General features: G+C 43.1%; 1 protein-coding gene across 18 annotated transcripts in view; it reads right to left on the minus strand.

Moving 5' to 3' along the window:
• Positions 1-20,939, minus strand: part of ANKFY1 (ankyrin repeat and FYVE domain containing 1) — a 70,472-nt gene extending 49,533 nt beyond the window's left edge. For 7 of the 18 annotated variants that reach the window (XR_011259814.1, XR_011259817.1, XR_011259813.1 and 4 more), the window contains exons 1-3: positions 20,757-20,939; positions 4,716-4,908; positions 486-604 (exon numbers count right to left, since the gene is read on the minus strand). Coding sequence is in view for 6 of the 18 variants with exons in the window: in XM_069603160.1 (XP_069459261.1) it covers positions 486-604; positions 4,716-4,908; positions 20,757-20,766 (322 nt within the window). In the remaining 12 variants the exon portion in view is untranslated. Of the gene's footprint in view, positions 1-485; positions 605-4,715; positions 4,909-5,197; positions 5,579-6,138; positions 6,756-20,756 lie in introns of those variants that run through there. The other 11 variants (XR_011259820.1, XR_011259819.1, XM_069603164.1 and 8 more) reach the window with 7 other exon arrangements.
• Positions 20,940-21,730: the final 791 nt, after the last annotated feature.

The following is a 21,730-nucleotide window of genomic DNA, read 5'->3' on the forward strand; positions in this document are numbered from 1 at the left end:
GAAGATAGCTGGTCATCCTTTGATTGTAAAGAAAGAATATTCTTATTTTTTGCAGTAACTGTTACCTCTGAATTCAGTTCTTACAGACCAGGAAAAGTATTTTGGCAGCTAGGGTTAAACTGTAACCAGCTGAACAATAGCAGGACTTTCTCTTATTGGAAACAAATTTTTTTTCTACATATGCTCTCATATTTATAACATACTACTATATGAAAAGTTATATGGAGAGATATTCTTATTTTATAAATTATAAGAATACTGTAGTTCCTCAAATATTTATGATTTTTTAGCCAGATATTAAACAGAAGTGTCCACAAAGTACTACCTAATGACTCACTATTTAACTAGTTTATGGTCACCACTAATTCATGAGAGAAGCAGTCTATTTCTGCTAAGCCACAAATATCTCAAAGTGGCACATCATAACCTTCTGTCAAGTGCTCATGTGCCGGGAGTTTTGAGTCCCCAGCCACTCAGAGGCTCACCTGACAGGTCCAACTCCTCGGTGGAAGACAAACTGGCCAGACTCCAGCTGTCACTGCGGGCCGCCAGGACAAACTTGTGGGCGTTGATGTGCCTGCTCCCAACCTTTATCTTCAAGTCACTGATGAAGAAAAATACCCACAGGTATAAAAAGAAAGACTATCATTATAACTAGGTATAGCTGGAATTCACAGCTAATCAGTATGTGAGTACTGACTGACCAACATTCATCTGTGAAAGAAAGAAAAAAAAAATCACAGCAAAATATATGTCTATGCTAGCACTGATAGGTCATATTTACAATGCATTGCTAGACATGTTTACCAGAGAAGGCAATGGCACCCCACTCCAGTACTCTTGCTTGGAAAATCCCATGGACGGAGGAGCCTGGTAGGCTGCAGTCCATGGGGTCGCTAAGAGTCGGGCATGACTGAGCGACTTCACTTTCACTTTTCACTTTCATGCATTGGAGAAGGAAATGGCAACCTACTCCAGTATTCTTGCCTGGAGAATCCCAGGGACAGAGGAGCCTAGTGGGCTGCCATCTGTGGGGTCGCACAGAGTCGGACACGACTGAAGCAACTTAGCAGCAGCAGCAGCAGCAGCAGCAGCAGCAGACATGTTTCCTATTTCTAACTTCTAGCTTTTAGTTCACATGGGATACTATGCTTTCAAAGACATTCCCTAATGTCACCCCCATGATGGTGCAGCCTACAAGTTACAAAGGATGACTAATATTCATATAAAGAGTAGAAGAGGTTTTATGTAGAAAAAAATCAAGATAAATCGTCAGGGAGAAATAGACTAGAAGACTAAAGACTGTGATAAGAGCTCTCAGCCTACCGTGCTATGATGCTCCACACCGCATTAATGTTCAAGCAAGGTTAATCCAAAAACTATAAAGAAATTAGCTTTGATAAAACAATCAAGAATATGAAACATGAAACCCAATATCTGGACTCCTGTTCTCATCAGAAACACTCAGACCTAGTATTGGCCATTTTTTAACTCAACCATTTATAAAGAAAAGGGGGTGAGGTATCTTTTCTTCAAACGTGTTTCCATATATATGACATATCATTAAGTGAAAAGAGCTTTCCAAATAGTTATTCATGCTTAACTCTGAAATGTCAGATGTCAAGGTAGGAGAGCATCTGGGCAGTTAACAAACACCTAAGGATGACCCACTAGGCTGACAGAAGCATGTGCCATATGGCTAGCTGGCAGAATCCACAGTCACCCATCGTCATCTCCTTGCTTGTATTTGTGAGGCTTTTCACTTGCATATTTCCCTTGAAAATAACTTGTTAGGTTTGGAAAGCCTTTAGAAACTAAATACATAAAAACTATTATGTATGAGAAAAGGAAGAAGAAAAAAATTTTTACACAGATTAACTCATGCGCTTAAAAGGAGACACAAACAAGAATATGGTTTCAATACGATGCTTGATGCAGACACATTTTGCTCCACAAAAGCAACCTGTAGAACATACATTATAATTATGTGAGCATACCGACAATTCCAGTTCTATTAAAGAACTAACCAAGCTGCAACGAATTATCTTAGATTAAAAGAATAGGGTATTTATTAATACTGTTAACACGGAACACTATTCATAAAGAACAGAACTGACATTCTATTTAAAGCAGAACATAAAACTGTCTCATATCATATCCTGTGATAACGTTTTAAAAATATAACAAAAACAAAGCACAAATAACTTCTAAACTCTGAACGTACTTACAAAGTATTACATTCTAAGAATGTAAATGAACAGTCACTGCTTACTATTTCTACCACGTATCTTGAGTTTAGCCACAAAATTATAAAAATGAATGTTTCTATAAAATTCCTACTATTATTCATGAATGTCAAGTCAAAGTTTTTTCTTTTATAGTCTAATATCCCAAAGAGATGGAGAAGGAAATGGCAACCCACTCCAGTACTACTGCCTGGGAAATCCCATGGTCAGAGAGGAGACTGGTGAGCTACAGTCCATGAGGGTTGCAACAGTCAGACACTAAACAACAATCCCAAAGAGAAATAAATACAAGAATTTCACTAATAATCTCTAATAGTAATAATTTTAAAAAATATAATTCAAAAATGGAAACTTGGGACAGGTCAAGTCTTTGAAGACTCTATGCAGAAACAATTAGGAGGCTAGCAATTTTGTAAAGTTTTTCATTCTAGTCATTTAAAGGCATTTCCTTTTAAAATGTGGATACAAGGATGTTGTCACTGGAGAGGAAGCATAAAGAGCTTGCTGCTAGAGTGTCTTAAACACTTAGACAGGAAAAATTATGTTTGGTTGTAAATAACTACAAAGCAACTAACACTTTCACTTTCAACCATCATTTTTAAGTATCTTATGGGACAAAGCTTTCTCCCCTGAACTTTAGCTAAGAAGTGCACCTATTTCTTCCACATTGCTCAATTTAAAAATTTAACACTAACTCTCCAATTACTCTACTAAAATGCACATAAAAACACTATTTAAACTCTTCAACAAAACACATGTTCATGGGACAAAAGGTTTTTTTTTTATCCCTTATCTTGGTAAAAGAGAATCTGCTTTAGAAATTTATATTCTACTTTCAGTTATTCCATTTCAAAAGCTCAGTCCTCTTCAAAGTCTCCATTCCCCATCTGATCACTGTTTGTAGATAACAAAGGCATTCAGCCTTCTTTTGATAAAAGGACAGGTTTTAGAAGCGGAAGAGAGACCCACTAGAACCCTGGGACCGTACCACAGCTGACCAGGTAAAAAGTTGCCAGAAGAGGAAACTGCCCAGTCTCATTCCCACTGTCTCCTAGAAGGACTGCAGTGTAAGAGTGCAGTCAACTGTTACGTAATAGGGAAAGTAAATAGTGGGAATTCTAACGGGAAAGAGCCCTGGACAGTGAGAGAGCTGTGTTGGCTTCCTGGAGCCAGGGAGAACAAAGTTTTCACTTATCCATGGGAAAAAGAGGAGAAGGAAAAAAAGAGAGAGAGACAGTGACCTATATTTTACAAGTAGCTACATCCATTAGATTTAAAGAAAGGGCTGTCCTTTACTCAGAGTGTGTAATTCTCATTTTTCGGTATTCAGTTTTTCTTTTCTTTTAGAAATGATTAAGATGGTAGATGGCAGTTCTGGATTTTGATATATTTTAAATGTCTTATTTCCACATTTTACTAAATCATCTATTCCATCTTGCCTCTCCGGTAGGCAAATCCTTCCCGGCACATTCATGTCCTTGTCTCTTTCCCACAACTGCAGCCATCATCCCAGGTCAGTCCTTCATCACTTCCGGCCTGATTCTGCTCTTGTTCTCTCTATAATCTCGCCTACATGATGTTACCAGGCTAATCTGCCTGAAACACCACTTTATGACATTCCTGTAAACTTGGAAACCCTGTTTCACACTTCCTAAAGGATCAAGTCCGATATCCTCACCTTGGCATCCCAATGCAACCCACCCTACCCTTCCCACCACTCCAGGGCTCCTCTGCATGGGTATGTACCCTAAAATGCCCCCTCCTCTAAATCCTCCACACATTCCCATCTATGAGTCTGTTCTCAGCCACTCCCTCTACTAGTGACATTACTGTCTTTATTAAATCCTACTCAGCCTTTAACATTTACCATAAAACTCACTTATAACAGTAGCTTAAAAACTGAGCACTTACTATATGCCAGACACTGTTTATCTAAGTGCTCAAACAGTATTTATTAATTTAATCAACACAATAACTCTAGCTTAGTTCAGTCGCTCAGTCGTGTCCAACTCTGTGTGACCCCATAGACTGCAGCACACCAGGCCTCCCTGACCATCACCAACTCCTGGAGTTTACTCATATTCTTTGAAGTCAGTGATGCCATCCAACCATCTCATCTCAATAACCCTGAGGTAAATAGTATTCTTATCCCCATTTTACAGATTAGGAGCCTAAGGCACATCACATAGCTCCAGTTCACGTAGCCAGTAAGTGGCCAGCTGAATTGTGTGACCCCAAAGTCCACCCTCAACCATCATGCTACACTAACCAGTAGCTCCAAGAGGCCTTCTTGACCAGCCCAAGAGAAGGTGACTTCTCCTCCCTTGAATCCCTGAACTTGCAAGCTAATTCCTATCTGTACCAGGGATGCAATCACCAGGACACCCATAATCTGTGCTGAAGATAAGCAGAAAACAAGAGAGAAAGCCAAAGGATTTGCTTCCCCAAACTGGCCCCATGTCAGCTCACCTATACTGCTCCTGCTCGTACAGGTCGGCCACGATTGCCAGCAGGCGGCTGATGAAGGACTCATTGCTGCTTTCTTTCTTTGCTTGCGCAGCTAGAAGAGTGCATCTCTTCTCTGTCTCTGCCAGTTTCCTCTGCAGCTTGACGTACTCTTGTCGGAGAAGCATCAAGTGCTTCTCCAACTTGGCCACCTCCTCTGCAAGGAAGACAAAGAATCAAGTTTACCACGCTAGGTGTAAACAGACAGCACGCACTCATCCCTCATCCCACAGCCAGGATGGGATGACCAAAATGACCACCGCTGACGCTTCAACAACACGGTTTGAACTGCGTGGGTTTACTTAACACAGGGCTATTTTCCAGTAGTAAACACTATACAGCAGGGGCCCCAAAGCAACTCCATCTGAGGTGGAGCTGATGTAACAATAGAAATAAAGTGCACAATAAATGTAATGCGCTTGAATCATCTGGAAACTCTCCCCCACCCCTCAGTCCATGGAGAAGCTGTTATCCTTGAAACTGGTCCCTGGTGCCAAAAAGGTTGGGGACAGCTGCGACACCATCTGCAGTTGGTTGAATCCGAAGAATCAAGGTCACGGAGGGCTCTAAGTTACATGCGGATTTTCCACTCTGCCGGAAGGTAAGGCAGAGTTTCTAGCCACTGATATTGTTCAAGGGTCAACTGTAGTCACATGATGTTCCTATTCTTACTGATACTCCTACAAGACCAAGAATGGTGTTGTTCAGGGTGCCATCACAGTGCAAGGATTTCTTCTCAATTTCCCTGAAGATCAGTTTTCAAACCGCTAGCAGGAATTAGTAACTTCTACATGTCACATCCTATTTCACAAGTTTTCTGTGAATCCTCACGGTGACCCCATGGGGCAGGTACTATTATGACTAGCCACTTTACAGAGGAGGGCACGGGGTACAGAGAAGTTAAGAATTTGTCCAAGGTCACGAAGCTGGTGAGACGTGTGGGGCTGGGACAACGGCCCAGGCATTCAGTGGCGTAGCAGCCACTCTCCCACACTACCTGACCCCTGCCCTCCCTCGGGAAGGCTCAGGGCAGTCAACCATTCAGATGGAAGCAGTTCACATCCCACAGGCGTGCTGGGGCAGACCCTAAAGGTTGAAAACCACTGTTTTTGACTCATTCAACATTTACCGAGTATCTGTGAGGGGCCTGATAGTACAGTACTTAAGCAAAATCAGACATATCTTTCCTCAGAGCTTTTAGTTACTGGGGAAGTAAACGTTTATAATTACAACAACTGCAACAACTAAATGAAAAACAACTCAGATCAGTACTAGAAAGAACAGAGCTCTGAGAACCTATAATGACATTTTTTTAAAAAAGAAATTTAACTTAGGACATTAGGGGAGGCTTCTCTGAGGAAGCAAAGTCCAGAAACTTGTCTCTTACCTGCAGTTTTGGTGGGGATTCAGGCAATCATGCATAAATCATATCCGTGGAACCACAATGCTGCTGTGGTCATGCTCTGGGCCACAGAACATTCACTCCTCTACTCCCCACCACAAAAACTCCAAATCTGGACACAGCCCTCAGGGCCATCTCCTACCTTCCTGGACAACGTCTTGAGAAAACTGAGCAACTACCAACAATCCCCACTGTACCAAAAGCGACTCCCATCTACCCCTGCCTTCTCAGAGACTGCAGCTCCCTCCCATGCAAGCTTACGCACTCCTCCTCTGCTCCAAACCCTTCACTCTCCCCAGGTCCTTTGCTTTATCATCAACCGCTCCAGCTCCAGCAACTTCAATCTCTTTCAGCGGGAACCCTCTCATCAGCACGAACAGAGGCCTAGGCCTCTATCAACAGCGAAACAAAACTCTCCTTTCACACATCTGACCACCTCTGCCCTTCCGTCTCTAGCTACCACACACATTTCCTCACACACTATCACCCTGCCATTCCCTCCGCCTCCACTACCCCCTTGAAGCCCCTCTCACTGATGACTTCCTAATTGCCAAATCTAAGACACTTGCCAGTGGTTCTCCTCTCAGCACAGGACACTCCTGTCCATCCTGCTTTTTGCTTCTTTCAACAACCACCGTGCCACCTTCTCTCCAATCCCGGCGCTCTGTCACTTTCACACACTTCTCTGCACATCCCTCCAAACCCTCCACCACTGATACTCCCCAGGAGGTCTACCCTTGGCCTTCTCAACTGTGCCACCTTCCAAGGCAGCTATATCAGAGCCTTGGTCTGTGGTTAAAACCAAAATCTAGCATCAGTGATCTGTAGACCCTTATCTCTATGCAGATCTCTCTTCTTAGCTTCAAGGAAATTGCTCCTCTTTGTATGGTCCCTGTATTAATAAATGACACACCATCTATTCCAGTTATCTGCAGAAGAAATGTGGGAGTCACCTTGGATGTCTCCCACTCACTTGTATGGCTCCAACCCTAAGCCAGCTCAAAAAGAGATGCTTCCATTCAAAAAACAAGAATAAGTGGCACATGAGAGTGAAGTTATTATGCAACTATTCACGTTTTCCAAGACATATGTAACACTAAATACACACATTCAAATTATAGGTAACAGAAAAAATAAGGCTGGGAAACTAAATATATTTTATAATTTCAATTTTATTATAAACATTCAAATATATGAGGAACAGAATGACAAATACCACAAAATATCAGGTTTGTTTTCTTCTCTGCACTTTCTTGCGCATTTCAGGTATTCTATAACAAATGTGCTCTGCCTTCATAGTTCAGAGAAGGCAATGGCACCCCACTCCAGTGCTCTTGTCTGGAAAATCCCATGGACAGAGGAGCCTGGTAGGCTGCAGTCCATGGGGTCGCAAACAGTCAGGACACAACTGAGCGACTTCACTTTCGCTTTTCACTTTCATGCACTGGAAAAGGAAATGGCAACCCACTCCAGTATTGTTGCCTGGAGAATCCCAGAGACAGGAGCCTAGTGGGCTGCTGTCTGTGGGGTCGCACAGAGTCGGACACGACTGAAGCGACTTAGCAGCAGCAGGAGTCAAAAAACTAGATATTATCTCAGGTGTAAATCAGCATTCCTGGGCAAATAAAGTAGAAGGCACTTGCAAGATGAAAATTTGCTTACAGCTGGTGATCACTGTGCTTATGTGTTATGTATCATATGAGAATTCCTATAACTAATTTTTTTCAAAATACTGCAATTTATTTAGCCTACTAATATTTAAGCCAAATATTGCTTAAAAAAAAAAAACCCACCCACTGGCTAAAAGAAAACAGTACTTACAATGATCCTATTGTAATATTTTTCAAATCTTAGCATTTATAACCACAAAATTCCTTTGGCAGGACTCATATATCTACACTTCTACTCTGGTGTGACAAATTTACAGGTCACTGGTTTTGAAGAGTTATTTATAGTTACTCACACTAAAGAGCCAAGAAATTGCAATTATTTACCTGAAATGGAGATGCACAAAGCAGTAAGTTCATGTGATTTTATAAAATGTATACTTATTTTTCCTACAGAGAAAGATATGAAGTTGATGGCCTCTTTAAAGAAAAACTGGCACTGATTTTCTAGATGTGGGTAACAGAAAATGTTAAAGGACATATGAATTTAGGAGTAACATCAAATTTTGTCCAAAAGTTGCTGTCACTCGGAGCAAAATGAATCTATGGAGTCATGATAATGCTTCTCTTGGGAGGAACGGCAGGAGAGTGGTAACTGGGAGAGCACAGCAGGGGTGCCCTCTAGGAGGTAAGATTATTTTTTTGTTATTAACTCAGTGGTGGTTACATTTTAAATATGCACATTCAAATTATAAATAATTTTTATTGTGGTAATTCATTGGGCTCATGCTTTGAACTTCTTTGCATGTATCTTATGCATCAATTAAGTTTAAAAAAAACTGATATATACACTTGTAGTAGCTTCTGGAGTTGCAAGTGATGGGAATATAAATCCGTTTAGTAACTAGCTACGGGGACCATGGGCTCAGACCACCTCTCTCAGCTTCAGTTTCTTTATATGTAAAATAAGAGGGGGGATCTTCTACTCGGTGCTGCTGTGAAAATTAAATAAAATTACTATAACTGGCACACGCGTGCAAAATTGTCAGCATTTCCTCCACACCCCTTTTATGCTTTCCACAATTACATAATTATTGGTTGAATAATTTAAACTATTGTAACTATTTACACAACATTTTTTTGAGTCATGGAAAACAGAATGAGTTTCAAATTTTTATTGACCAAGGAATTAAGACTGATCAATTAAAATCACAGCAAATCAATAGGACATCATCAGAAAGATAAGGTGATGAACAAAAGGAAAAACAGGAATGGAAAAACACTGCTAAATAATGAATGAGCTATCAAGGCTTTAAATACTTCATCACCTCATATAACAAGTCTGCACTGACAATTCCCAAACCAAAGAGTAAAGCCTAACATGCTTTTAAAACTCGTCATTAGGGAATTCCCTTGTGGTCCTGTGGTTAGGACTCGGTACTTTCGCTGCCATGGCCTGGGTTCAATCCCTGATCAGGGAACCAAGATCCTGCAAGCCATACAACAAGGCAAAAAAAAAAAACAAAAAAAAAACCTTCATTATTATTAATTTGGAACAAGCGCAAGTTAGTTAGGCTGTATCTTAAAAAAAAAAAAAAGCTCTCCAGGAGGCAACTCCTAACCTGCCACAGGAAAAAGTCAGTCAATGTCTATCACTGATCCATCTAGAAACGGCAATATTACCCCTTAGAGGTCAACAGAGAAGAGGGGAAAGTAGTCTGGGAAGTGGGTTCTGAGGGATGGCAAATTTTTATTTCTTAAGCCTTGTAATATTACTTGAGTTTTAAATCGATGTGCACTTAGGAAGCAAATATATTATTTTATACAAATTTTAAAGATTATGGAAAACAATTAAACTATGAGGGAAAGTAAATAATTTTCTAATACCCAAGTGTAAGGGTTTTTACACATCACAAAACTTTAGGAAAGGAAGGAACCTACAGACCACTTCTGGCTCAATTCCCAGACAATGAACTGAGGAGCACAAAGGGGACAGGCCCGTGACCCCTACCCACTTCCAGCCTCAGACTGCTCTTGAGGACATTACTCCCAGACTGGCTGCGTAAGAATCACATGGGCAATCTGAACTAGACAGAGAGCACCCAAATTCAGCAGAGCTGGAGCGCGATCACCGGAAATGTACAGTGCTTTTCAGATGACCCCAGGTATGGGGATGACTGGCCTGGAGAAAAAGCTCAGCCCCCAGGTCACACACAGTTAGACTGCTCTGGGAATACTACTGTTTAGATAGAAGATCAACAGAACTGCAACTTTTTGTGTGTTCATTCATCAGCTTATCCAGAGATTTGCAACTCTTAAGAAGGCAACTGTAAAACCGAGCAGTTCATTGAAAATTTAGAAAGTGCCAGTGTGAAAGTAAAGAAAACCATCTTGGCACACGTTTTTCACAAAGTTGCTGGGTAATGGAGAAGACAGGCAATTAAAAAAGACAAGCTGAAAACCTGAAAGCACTCTGACAAGGGATACAAACACAGCAAGACCACCTGGCCTTAAGGCAGTGCAAGGAAAGACATCTCAGACATGGCGTTTCACCCCCCAAAATTTAAATAAAGCCTGTCAGTGTCTGCAGCATACTACGACCAGAAAATATAAGGGAAAGGCTTCAATGATTTACCTTCTCGGTCAGATTTTCCTTTTAAATCAGGTTTGTGGGCTAGGCACAACACTAGGCTCCAGGAGAAAAACAAATCATTAGAAAGCAAGACCTACCCTTGCCCTCCATAAAAGTCACCGCCAAGAAGGCCTGCAAGTCACCTGCCTCTGCCTAAGTCAATTTAATGGATAACAAGAGGACACCTTATCTTGCTAGTTGAAACAGGTGGCTATAGTCACATCTTACTTGCCTAAGAGACAGCTGCTAAGTTTTCACAGGGGTTGCCTGTGGCTATGGATTGCAGATTTTTCTTCCCTGAAGCAAACTGAACCTATTAACCTTGGTTTCAACTACACCTTATTCTAGCCAACCTTTTGCTCTAGAGTCCCAAAATCCACCAACACTATAGCAACCATAAATATTCTGCATTTCCGTTTCACTTAAACTATCATTCTTATGGAAGATCAGCAGTTGCCCCTTGAAGTTTTTAAAAAGGGCAGTTTAATTTGTACATTTTCCAAATAATATAGCACCAAAGTAGTGCCAACGGAGAAGGCAATGGCACCCCACTTCAGTACCCTTGCCTGGAAAATCCCATGGACAGAGGAGCCTGGTAGGCTGCAGTCCACTGGGTCGCTAAGAGTTGGACACAACTGAGCGACTTCACTTTCACGCACTGGAGAAGGAAACAGCAACCTACTCCAGTGCTTTTGCCTGGAGAATCCCAGGGACAGGGGAGCCTGGTGGGCTGACGTCTATGGGGTCGCACAGAGTCGGACACGGCTCTGTGTCTGACTTAGCAGCAGCAGCAGTGTTAAATATAGAATCTATATAAAACATAGAAGTAGTGTCTACAGGAACTCACAAACAGGAGGGACAAGAATGAAACTAACAGTCACAAAGAATCTGGATATTGATTCATGTGGGGGGTACTATTAGGACATTTGCCTCAGAGAGTAGAAAGTTACAAATTCCAACCCTTAAAGATCATAAAAGTTCTATTTCAAAAATGTTAAGGAATCTTTGCAAATTCCTCTGGATACCAGTTCAGTTCAGTCGCTCAGTCGTGTCTGACTCTTTGCGACCCCATGAATTGCAGCACGCCAGGCCTCTCTGTCCATCACCAACTCCCGGAGTTCACTCAAACTCACGTCCATCGAGCCGGTGATGCCATCCAGCCATCCTCTGTCATCCCCCTCTCCTCCTGCCCCCAATCCCTCCAGCATCACAGTCTTTTCAATGAGTCAACTCTTCACATGAGGTGGCCAAAGTATTGGAGTTTCAGCCTTAGCATCATTCCTTCCAAAGAAATCCCAGGACTGATCTCCTTTAGAATGAACTGGTTGGATCTCCTTGCAGTCCAAGAGACTCTCAAGAGTCTTCTCCAACACCACAGTTCAAAAGCATCAATTCTTCGGCGCTCAGCTTTCTTCACAGTCCAACTCTCATATCCATACATGACCACTGGAGAAACCATAGCCTTGACTAGACGGACCTTTGTTGGCAAAGTAATGTCTCTGCTTTTGAATATGCTATCTAGGTTGGTCAGTTACAAACAGGTAAATCCAAAATCTACAGCAATATCCCTAGTAGCTCTCAGAATTACTGACACAAATTTCTACCTGCAGCCTTGACCCTAACACTTGTTTCAGTCAACAGTTCCCTAACAGTGTGTGTGTGTGTGTGTGTGTGAAGTTTCTCAGTCGTGTCCGACTCCTTGTGACCCCATGGACTGCAGCCCACCTGGCTCCTCTGTCCACGGGATTCTCCAGGCAAGAATACTGGAGTGGGTTGCCATTTCCTTCTTCAGGGGATCTTCCCGACCCAGGGATTGAACCCGGGTCTCCCACATTGTAGGCAGATGCTTTACCGTTTGAGCCACCAGGGAAGTCTGAGACATAAACTACAAAGGTTATGATCAGAGAAGAGGTGAGATAAAAGGAAGGTGTTTGGATACAGGCTCTCATTCATGAAATCATAGCTGCTCCGTCTTGCATCTTTTGCAGGAGAAAACCCTGATCACAAGTGCACTGTACTGCAACTGCCTCGCCGCCTCCTGATATAATAAAGCAGTACCCATGGCTGAGATAGTATTCTGTGGCATCGTGTCTGCTTGCAAATAGCAAGCAAATGTGTCCTTGAAGTACCAGCAAGCTGCAAAGCTCTTACAGGAAGAAGTATACAATTATCATTCTGAATAATAATGGAGAACCTACAGCTCAGTGCCCTGGTGAGGGGGCACAGGCTCTGGAGTCAGATCCCAGCCCCAGCACTTTCTAGTTGTCATTCCTCAGGCAAACGCCTCCTTCTCCACCTAGGTTAAGTATGTAAACATAAACAAGGACCTTAGAAGCACACCAGCCCTGCAGTAAGAGGTCAGTACATGTGTGCTATTGTTCTGAGTCTGAGAGAGGCAACATGATTTGCCCTTAAGACAGTGTGCTCTGGAGCCTCACTCGCCTGGACTGCAACCCAGGCCCGAGCAGTGGATTTCCTAGCAGTGTGACCTTGGCAAGTCACTTCTTTCTGCGCTTCTGTTTTCACAGGTGGAAAGTAGCAATAATAACAGTATCTGAGAGTCCTGTCGAGGAGTAATTAAGATGTACTAAACTATTCACAACAGTGTCTAGTTTAAAGGCTTACTAGGACAGGGAGGCCTGGCGTGTTGCGATTCATGGGGTCGCAAAGAGACGGACACAACTGAGCGACTGAACTGAACTGAAACACTTCTTTATCAAGTGACTAATTTTCAGCTGTGGCTTCTTTTTTCTCTTTCTCCAACTTTCCCTGTGAAAAATAAGCCTAGACATTTAAATAATACATAAACCTACAGTTTCACCAGAAGAGCTATACTAAGTATCAGTGAAGAATATCAGTACTTGTATCACAATTTCATTGTTTTTTTTTTTCCCCAAATAATACCCATTTACTCTTCACCAGTGCAGTTGGAGGTCAGATATTTTGATGCGTTCTCTGGTAATTCATCACTCCTCACCTAACCAAAGATGCCTGGGACAAAAAGAAAATCTACATTCACTAGGAGTACCCTAAAAAAAGAGACCAACATCAACTGCTATACATACATACATACATATATATATATATATATATATATAATTTAATCAGCAAGTCACAGGACAGAAAAGGAACCAACAAAGTTTCTTATAAGACTCTTCCTTCTAGGTCAGGAGTTGGCAAACTTTTTCAGTGAAGGGCCAGGTAGTAAATATTTCAGGCTTCAGGGTTAAAGCCACATCAGTGGTTACCAGAGGTCAGGGGAATGGGAATGCAAGGGAGTTCGAGGAAATTATTTTAAGATTATAAAAATGTTCTACATCATGATTTAAGATCTTAAGCCAACAAAGCTCATGCTCATCCCACTGTGCCATTCTACCTATTTTCAGTCTCAACGTCAGGACATCAAACAAAAAGTTATTATTAATTCACTGACTTAGGAATTGAATGTTCTTCCCATTCCCTACCTTAAATGTGACTTCTACTCCCTGCCTACTCCAATTCTAACCCACAGTGTATTCATTAAATCCTTTTAGATGAACAAAACCCCGGTATTTCCTTTGTCTACATTTCTATAGTTCTTTCCAGCCCCCAATTTTCACACTGAATTAGTGTTCTTTGTGTAATTCTGTAATTACTAAATGACTTTCTCCCTACTCTGCTTTAACTATGTCCATTAGATAAAAGAAAAACGACTGTAAAACTGGTAACATCTCATTTTGAGAACTACAAAAATAATTTTGTTTCAGTCTTCTACATAACAATATTTCATTAAAGCACATATCATATTCCCAGAGAAAACTATCTTCCTTGCTGGCATCATAAGGAACATAAGGTCCTCGCAGGTAATGAATTACTACCACAACTACTTTCCTAATCGTGTCATATTACAGATGTAATTTTTCTTTCACTAGGATTACTAGCACTAACTATAGTGCTAATTCTAAGAAAACTGTTTAACAGAAAAGAAATAAGTGGATGTATTTACTGTTGAAATTCAAGTTCACAAAATACCCTAATGAAAAGAGGAAGGGAGGGAGTTCCCTAGTGGCCTAGTGGTTAGGATCCCAGCCTTTCACCACTGTACCGGGGTTCAACCTCTGGTCAGGGAAGTGAGATCCCGTAAGCCACAAGGCACGTGCGAGAAAGAAGAAAAGAGGAAGGGTTAGACAGCAATAGCATCTGGAGGAGAGTACAAAGGAATAGCAAGATACCTCTGCCAGTCTGTATCCTCCCAGTTCGCACACACAGACACAGACAAAAAGTTTGGACATAATAAAAACAGGGTGGTGCTAAAAGATATTTCATATTTTGACTTTTCACCCTTTAAAAAGTCTAGCAATTCTGTTACAACTCAAAGGCTTTAACAAAGTCGAAAAGCCATTATTTAACAAAAGTTGATTTAAAAAAATCCTTTTACTTCATTTACAAATAACTCCTACTACTGAAGACTTCTTAGTTAGGAAAGATGACCTAATTTTATGTATGTATATGTGCACATATTATATACATGCACATAGTTATATTTGTTTTAAAAAATGATTTAGTAAAATCCTCTTCTATTCAATAGTGATTCAGATTGAAAAAAAATTGTTTGCGGGATATACTGATTTTTACTGAAGCTGATGCATAAATCTTGAATTTTCAGAAGCTTCCCAGGTGATTCTAATATGCAGGGTTCTCCAGGTTGAGAACCACTAGCCCGAACTACCAGAATGACAGCAGAAAGGAAACATATGTGAGAGCTTTATGAGACCCACAGGATTTGGTGCTGACTACAGAGTTAGAGGGACTTCCCAGGTGATGTGAGTGGTAAAGAAGCCGCCTGTAATGCAGGAGATGAAAAGAGACGTGGGCTGGATCCCTGGGTTGGGAAGATCCCCCCGGAGGAGGGCATGGCAACCCACGCCAATATTCTTGCCTGGAGAATCCCATGGACAGAGGAGCCTGGCAGGCTATAGTCCGTCCATAGGGTCACAAAGTCAGATACAATTGAAGTGACTTAGTACACACACACACATGCACAGAGCTGGGGGAAGTCAAAAGTAGAGACATAACTTTCAAAGCAATGATTTTTTCAGTAGCCATGTATGGATGTGAGAGCTGGACCATAAAGAAGTCTGAGCGCTGAAGAACTGATGCTTTGGAACTGTGGTGTTGGAGAAGACTCGAGAGTCCCTTGGATTGGAAGATCAAGCCAGTCAATCCTAAAGGAAATCAACACTGAATATTCACTGGAAGGACTTATGCTGAAGCTCCAATACTTTGGCCACTTGATGCAAAGAACTGACTCACTGGAAAAGACCCTGATGCTGGGAAAGACTGAGGGCAGGAGAAGGGGATGGCAGAGAATGAGATGGTTGGATGGCATCACCGACTTGAGTTTGAGCAAGCTCCGGGAGTTGGTAAGGGACTGGAACACTGCAGTCAGGCTTGCTGCAGTCCGGCTTGCTGCAGTCCATGGAGTTGCAAAGAGTCGGACACAACTGAGTGACTGAACAACAACAGGGATGATCACTAGGTTCCTGACCTTCAGCGTTCAGCTGGACAGTGGTACGACTCATCATCAATGCAAAGGAGAAAACTCAGTAAACTATAAAGTACAATATGAGAAACTTTGCCTTCCCCTCTTGGCTGCACTGACTGTATGTTGCTCACTCTGTCATCCCCAGCATAGCTGCCTGTGTGTGTGTGTGTGTGTGCTGTGTGTTCAGTCATGTCTGATTCTTTGTGTGTGTGTGTGTGTGTGTGTGTGTGTGTGTGCTGTGTGTTCAGTCATGTCTGATTCTTTGCAAACACCAGGGTCCTCTGTCCATGGAATTTTCCATAAAATACTTTTTTCCTGATTGTGATTCAACTGATGAGACTTGTCTACAAGTCAGTGGTGTGACTTACACATTTTTCAAAACCTCACTCTATAGCACTGATCAGAGGTAGAGCTGGCTGCATAGGAAATACTCAACAAATACTAGCTCATTAGCTAATTTTCACACAAACACCAGTCTGACTGGAAATACTTCCAACTGCTTGCTAAGCCATAATCCTCTAAAGGTATACTGGGCATGGTGAAATCTGTCCACAACTGAGGTAAAGATATTTGTTCTCAAATCTGTTCCTTCTCTTCCTGTCAACAGCCCAGCCATTATCTGAGTCACCCAGACAAGAACCCTTGAGTCATCTTTGATTTCACCCTCTTGTCAACATGCAAACAGGTTTCAACAGCCCTATGTTTTATGCCATCTATAGTGAGTGTCTCTCATACCAGTCCTCACCAATGACCCTTCTTACCAAAGGACTCGTCATCAGTTACTACAGTCTGTTCCGACCTCCCTCCCTCCCAAATCCATCCTCTACATTATAGCCTTTTTCACTCGCCTCAGACAATTCTAGTCATGTCACTACCTTGGCAGATACCTTTTAGTAGCCTTGCCCCATGGCCCACAGAGTAAAATCTAAATACTTATTTAACCAGTCCCTTCCTAATCTGGCCTGTCACATACTTTCCCAACCTCAGATCCTGCTATTTCTTCCACTGAGAATTGTGACCTCTTCCCAACCCATGTCCAAAAGAGGCCTATTTTCCAAAGCCCAGCCCAGAGAAGCCCAGCTTATCTCCTGCAGTACAGGCTCCCCCCGACACCCCAAACACTGCCCCCACCACTCTTCTAAAACATCTCTTCCCAGCCTGAGTATCATAAGCTTTTTTCACGTTCTATCCTACAATGCAATTTCTAACACACATACTCTTCATCTTCTTTCCTGGACTGCTGCATTCCCTATGAAAAGGCTCTAGGTCTGGCTCTTCTTTTGTACTTCTCCCTCCACCCCCACTCCATGCTCCTCCCATCCTCCACCTTACTTACTAGGTGGAGTTCAATAAATACCATAAGTCTCAGGCCTACTAAGATTTAACGAGAGAGAGACTGTGTGGCAGGTCAAAATGTCTGGCACTGTGATAAAAGGGTTCTTGAGACACTATTTCTTTTGAGATAGAGATGATCCCCCTTTCAAAGCTGAGGAAACTGAGACTGAGAGCAATTCACTAGCTTGCCTGTGATCACAGCTTAGTAAAACTAGGATTCAAACCCATGTCCACCTGCAGAGATTGAGGTCTTAAATACTGCGCGACTGCTAAGACTAAACTGGGCTGGATGAAAAGTAGGTTAGGCAGCTCCCAGCAGCCTGATGTTAGTATCAGATAATAATATCAGAGCACACTAATACCTGGACGAGGCAGCTTACCGGACAAGAGACTAAGGATGTATCCAGACAACTTTTCATTTTTTAGATTTTATGTATTTATTCATTGTGGCCAAGGCACACAGCTTGTAGGATCTCAGTTCCTCAACGAGGGACTGAACCATGACCCTCAGCAATGAAAGTGAGCAGTCCTAACCACCAGACCGCCAGGGAATCCCCAGCAACTCTTCTTGATGTCTGGTAAATGACATTCAATAATTTATCCATTCCTTCAACCACAGGCATGATTCTAAGTTGGGAGATACAGCAGTGAACAAAATAGAAAAAGTCTCTGCCCTTGTAGAGGTTCATATTCCAGCAAGGGAATTAAAAGACAAACAAAATCTAGGGACTATCTCTAAAGAGGTGAGAACTGAACAGACACCTGAGTGAATAGAAGTCAACTGGCTATATGGAGAAACTGAGGAAGACTGTTTAAGACCAAGGGAACTGCAGGACAAAGATACTGCAGTAGAAGCATGCTAGGAATGTACGGAGAATAGCAAGGACGTTAGTGTGGCAAAAGCCTCGTGAATAAATTAAGAAATAAGGTAACAGCGTTAACCAGCAGTCAGACTGTTGGGACCTGAAGGTCACTGGAAGGCTTTGGAATAAGATCGCTGAGAGCCACAGAAGTGGGGAGAGCATGTGGAAGGTAGGTGTACTGCAAAGAATGAGAGAGACATGATCTGATTTATGTTTTAAAGGGAACCCTGGAAACAATAAAAATAGGTTGTGGGGAAGCAAAATGAGGGAGAAAAAGTAAAAGCAGGAAGACCAAGTTGGAGGGACTTTTCCAGGTGATGAAGGACACTTTGATTAGCAGGATAGCTTCAGGGAAGTAGAGTGGAAATTGAAATTAATTTTAGGACTTTACTTAAATACATACAGTAAAAGCAATATCCATGGATGGATGGAAGGAAAGAAGCTTGGTTTCTACACGAGTCCCACTAAGAAGTTACTGTATAGGTCAGTCTAGGCAGGTTGTGTTTACTATTTCTAAGTGCCATTTCCCACAGGCTCACACACTTGCATCACCAAACGAAAACCATTATCAGGGAGGTTCCCATAGAGTGTGCTTACAGAGCATCCAATTGTTACATGACATGGATTTTTTGCTATTTGCTTATATTTAAATGAGTATTTCTAAACAAGCATAGCCAGCTGGATAAATTCTGATTAAAGAACAAGCAATAGACAAGGTAACACCGGGGCAAAACACTGTCCAGCTAATCTTTCCTTCCTGAACATAACAAGCACCCTCAGTTTAAAGAGGTAACTGGATTAGAATGATCCACTCAGAATCTTCCCAAAATTCGCAACACTGTTTCCAAAAAGCTTAAATCAGAACACAGAGAAGGAAACTGGAACACAGAAAAGACAATAAAAACTGTCAAGTCAGAACCTCCTGACTATGCCTACCTATCTGTACTCCCTTGCCAATTTAACCCTGAAAGGATGCTTTGTTTAAGGTGTGTTCTCCAGGAGCTGGATGTCTCTCAAGGTTACCCTAACACAAATCTCAAGGCACCTGCAGGATTACGGATCAGCATATTCAGCTAGCAGGAGCTCCTCAAGCTGGAATCAGACTGGCAGACACAGCAGGTGCTCAGGAAAACTGCTGAATGAAAAACCAGCTGCTCTCTACAACTTCAATCTCAGTAATGTACTCCCAAAACATTCAACTTTTGTAACTGATGTAAAGGTGCTAGACAACATCACCCCACCTAAAGCCTTCCTGAACCTTTCCACTCCAACTCACTGCTCTGGGCAATAAGCTTCATTTCACTGGCTGCCCACTGTGTTAAAACAATATTAAACAACACTCTGATTTACCCAAAAAACTAGCTTCAAGGGATGCCTTAGCTTTCTTTCTATTCCTCTTAATCCTGCTCTGTTTTCATACAATATTTATCTGATGTTTCCCCCACAGCGGGTATAGCTTGGCAGAAAGAGCAGACCAACAGGGGGTACTGGCCCTGGGTATCTCTAGAACTCTGGCCTCAATTCCTTTATCTGTAAAGTGCAAATGACACCCATGTCAGGCCTCCTTCACAAGGCTGTTTCCAAGTCTAATCAAATGAGAAAAGCCTGCAAACTGTCAGGTGCTGCCCAAAGAGAAGATTCAAGTAAAGATGGGTTCAGACAAAGCTTAGCTCAAAATCAATAGGCGAGGCGGGAGCACCAGCCTATTGCATCCATACGCAATCATTTAGTCAAAGGAGCAGTCTTTTCCTCCAATAATGGGATGAACATGAGAAGCACACTAGCCAGGTCCGACAGCATCACTTTAGGGTCCCTGGCAGGTAACTCCCGTCTCTGGGTCTTCTTTCCCCCCAGCTGTACAAGGCTTTGACAACGAAGGATTCTAATACTCCTACGTTAAGGCAGACAGAATGGGAGAGGCCAAACTGCCTTTACCTGCAGCGTCATAAAGAAAGCAGCAGAAAGCAGCTAAGGATAGGATTGAGAGGCAAAGGAGCCGAGGTCTAGTTTAGCACATCTTTTAGGAGCAGTGTGACCTTGGCCAACTACTCTACCTAGCAAACCCCCTCCTGTCCACATCTCTAAACGTGGGGAAAGAACCCCAGCCGACCCGAATCTCTCGGGGCTGCTGGGAAGCCCAGAGCCTACAGCGCCCGCCCGTCTGGCGCGCCGGCCAGTGACAGCCCTGGCTCACCCCCACCCTCACGCCGGGAAGAGTCCCAGGCTCTTCCACAGGCAAGGGATGTACCCCTTCCGGATGCGGGACCTGCCAGGACAGCAGTTTCGATTTCCTTAGAAGTGTTACTTCCCCAGCCATCCCAGCGCCGCTGGTAATCAAAGGAGCCTCCCCGAAGGCCCTCGGGATCCCAGCAGCTGCACTCAGTCCCGGCACGCGACCTAGTGACCCGCTCCGGACCCCGCAGCGGTCCCCTGGGGTCGGGGACGCCGGGAGGGGCGTTGCCATAGGAATAGCGCTCGAGACCCCCGCCCGAGGCGCCCGGCAGAGGCTGGACAGGAAGGCTCGCGAGACCCGCTGTGCCCCATGCGACCATGCCCGGTCGTTCCCTCTCAGGGCTGCTTGGCCCAGCCAGCAGCGCCCCCACAGCTCCGCGCCTTCCCGCGCGGGTCCACAAAAACCCTACCTTCCGCCATGTCGGGCCCGGCCCTGCCTCAGCCTCGCGAGATGTGCACCGCTCAACTGGAGCGGCGCGTAACGGAGGCCCTCAAGTCTCGCGAGAGTCATGGAGGCCAGACAGGGGGAGGAGTCGAGACGAGGTAAGATCAGTGAATGAAAGTAGAGGGGGTAGTTGCTTAGGAACTGAAATTCTGGCTCTCTGCTCCTAGTGGTTTTGAGGCTTTGGACTTATCACATCCTGACTAGGCTCTATCATATTCCACACCCTAGGGAGGGGACTGAAAAAGATGAGCGCAGCGAGCATGGACTACCCTTTGGGAACATATGGCCGCGAGAGGGTCGAGAAAGGGGTTTTCTTTGGTTTTAGGTGTTTGTAAAGATGTGAGAGGCTGAGAGAAAACCGAAAGAGACGGAAAAGCTAATGAAGTTCAAGGTCCTTGGGGAGGCAAGATGCCCTGCAGGAATTTAGGGGAAGTGATGATCTGTAGATTTCAGGCAAGTCCGTGTTTTCTACCAAGACATTAGAATACAAGAATGTGCTTGCGGATAGATGTGAAAGAGGGGGAAGAGATAAGGAGATTGCTTGATGCCATCAATTTTATGGTTGAAGTTCTTAGACAAGGGAACCAAAAAAGAGTGAAGAAAAAGAAGTTGGAAGGCCTGGTTTCAGGCCTTTCAGAAGACACCTGTCTGCAGAAGCAGAGAATAAGGGGGAACGGGGGAGGATCTGAAGATAAATTTTCGGTGCTGCTTAGGTTAAGCATTACTGGATGTGAGATGGAATGGAGAAGGAATTTGGAAACAATAGTCATGGGGTTAAATGTTTGAGGAAGGAGGAGGAATTCTGGATGAGGGATACCAAGGCAATGAAATGAGGGTATTGAAATGTGTGGGAGCAGTGGTGTGCTCAGGGAAATGGTGTCCTCGTTGTGACAAGACACTGAAGATGTGGGAGGAGGAATGGGCAGGGAGGTATGTAGA

The sequence above is a fragment of the Ovis canadensis genome, chromosome 11 (genome assembly GCF_042477335.2).
Source record: "Ovis canadensis isolate MfBH-ARS-UI-01 breed Bighorn chromosome 11, ARS-UI_OviCan_v2, whole genome shotgun sequence".
NCBI lineage: Eukaryota > Metazoa > Chordata > Mammalia > Artiodactyla > Bovidae > Ovis > Ovis canadensis.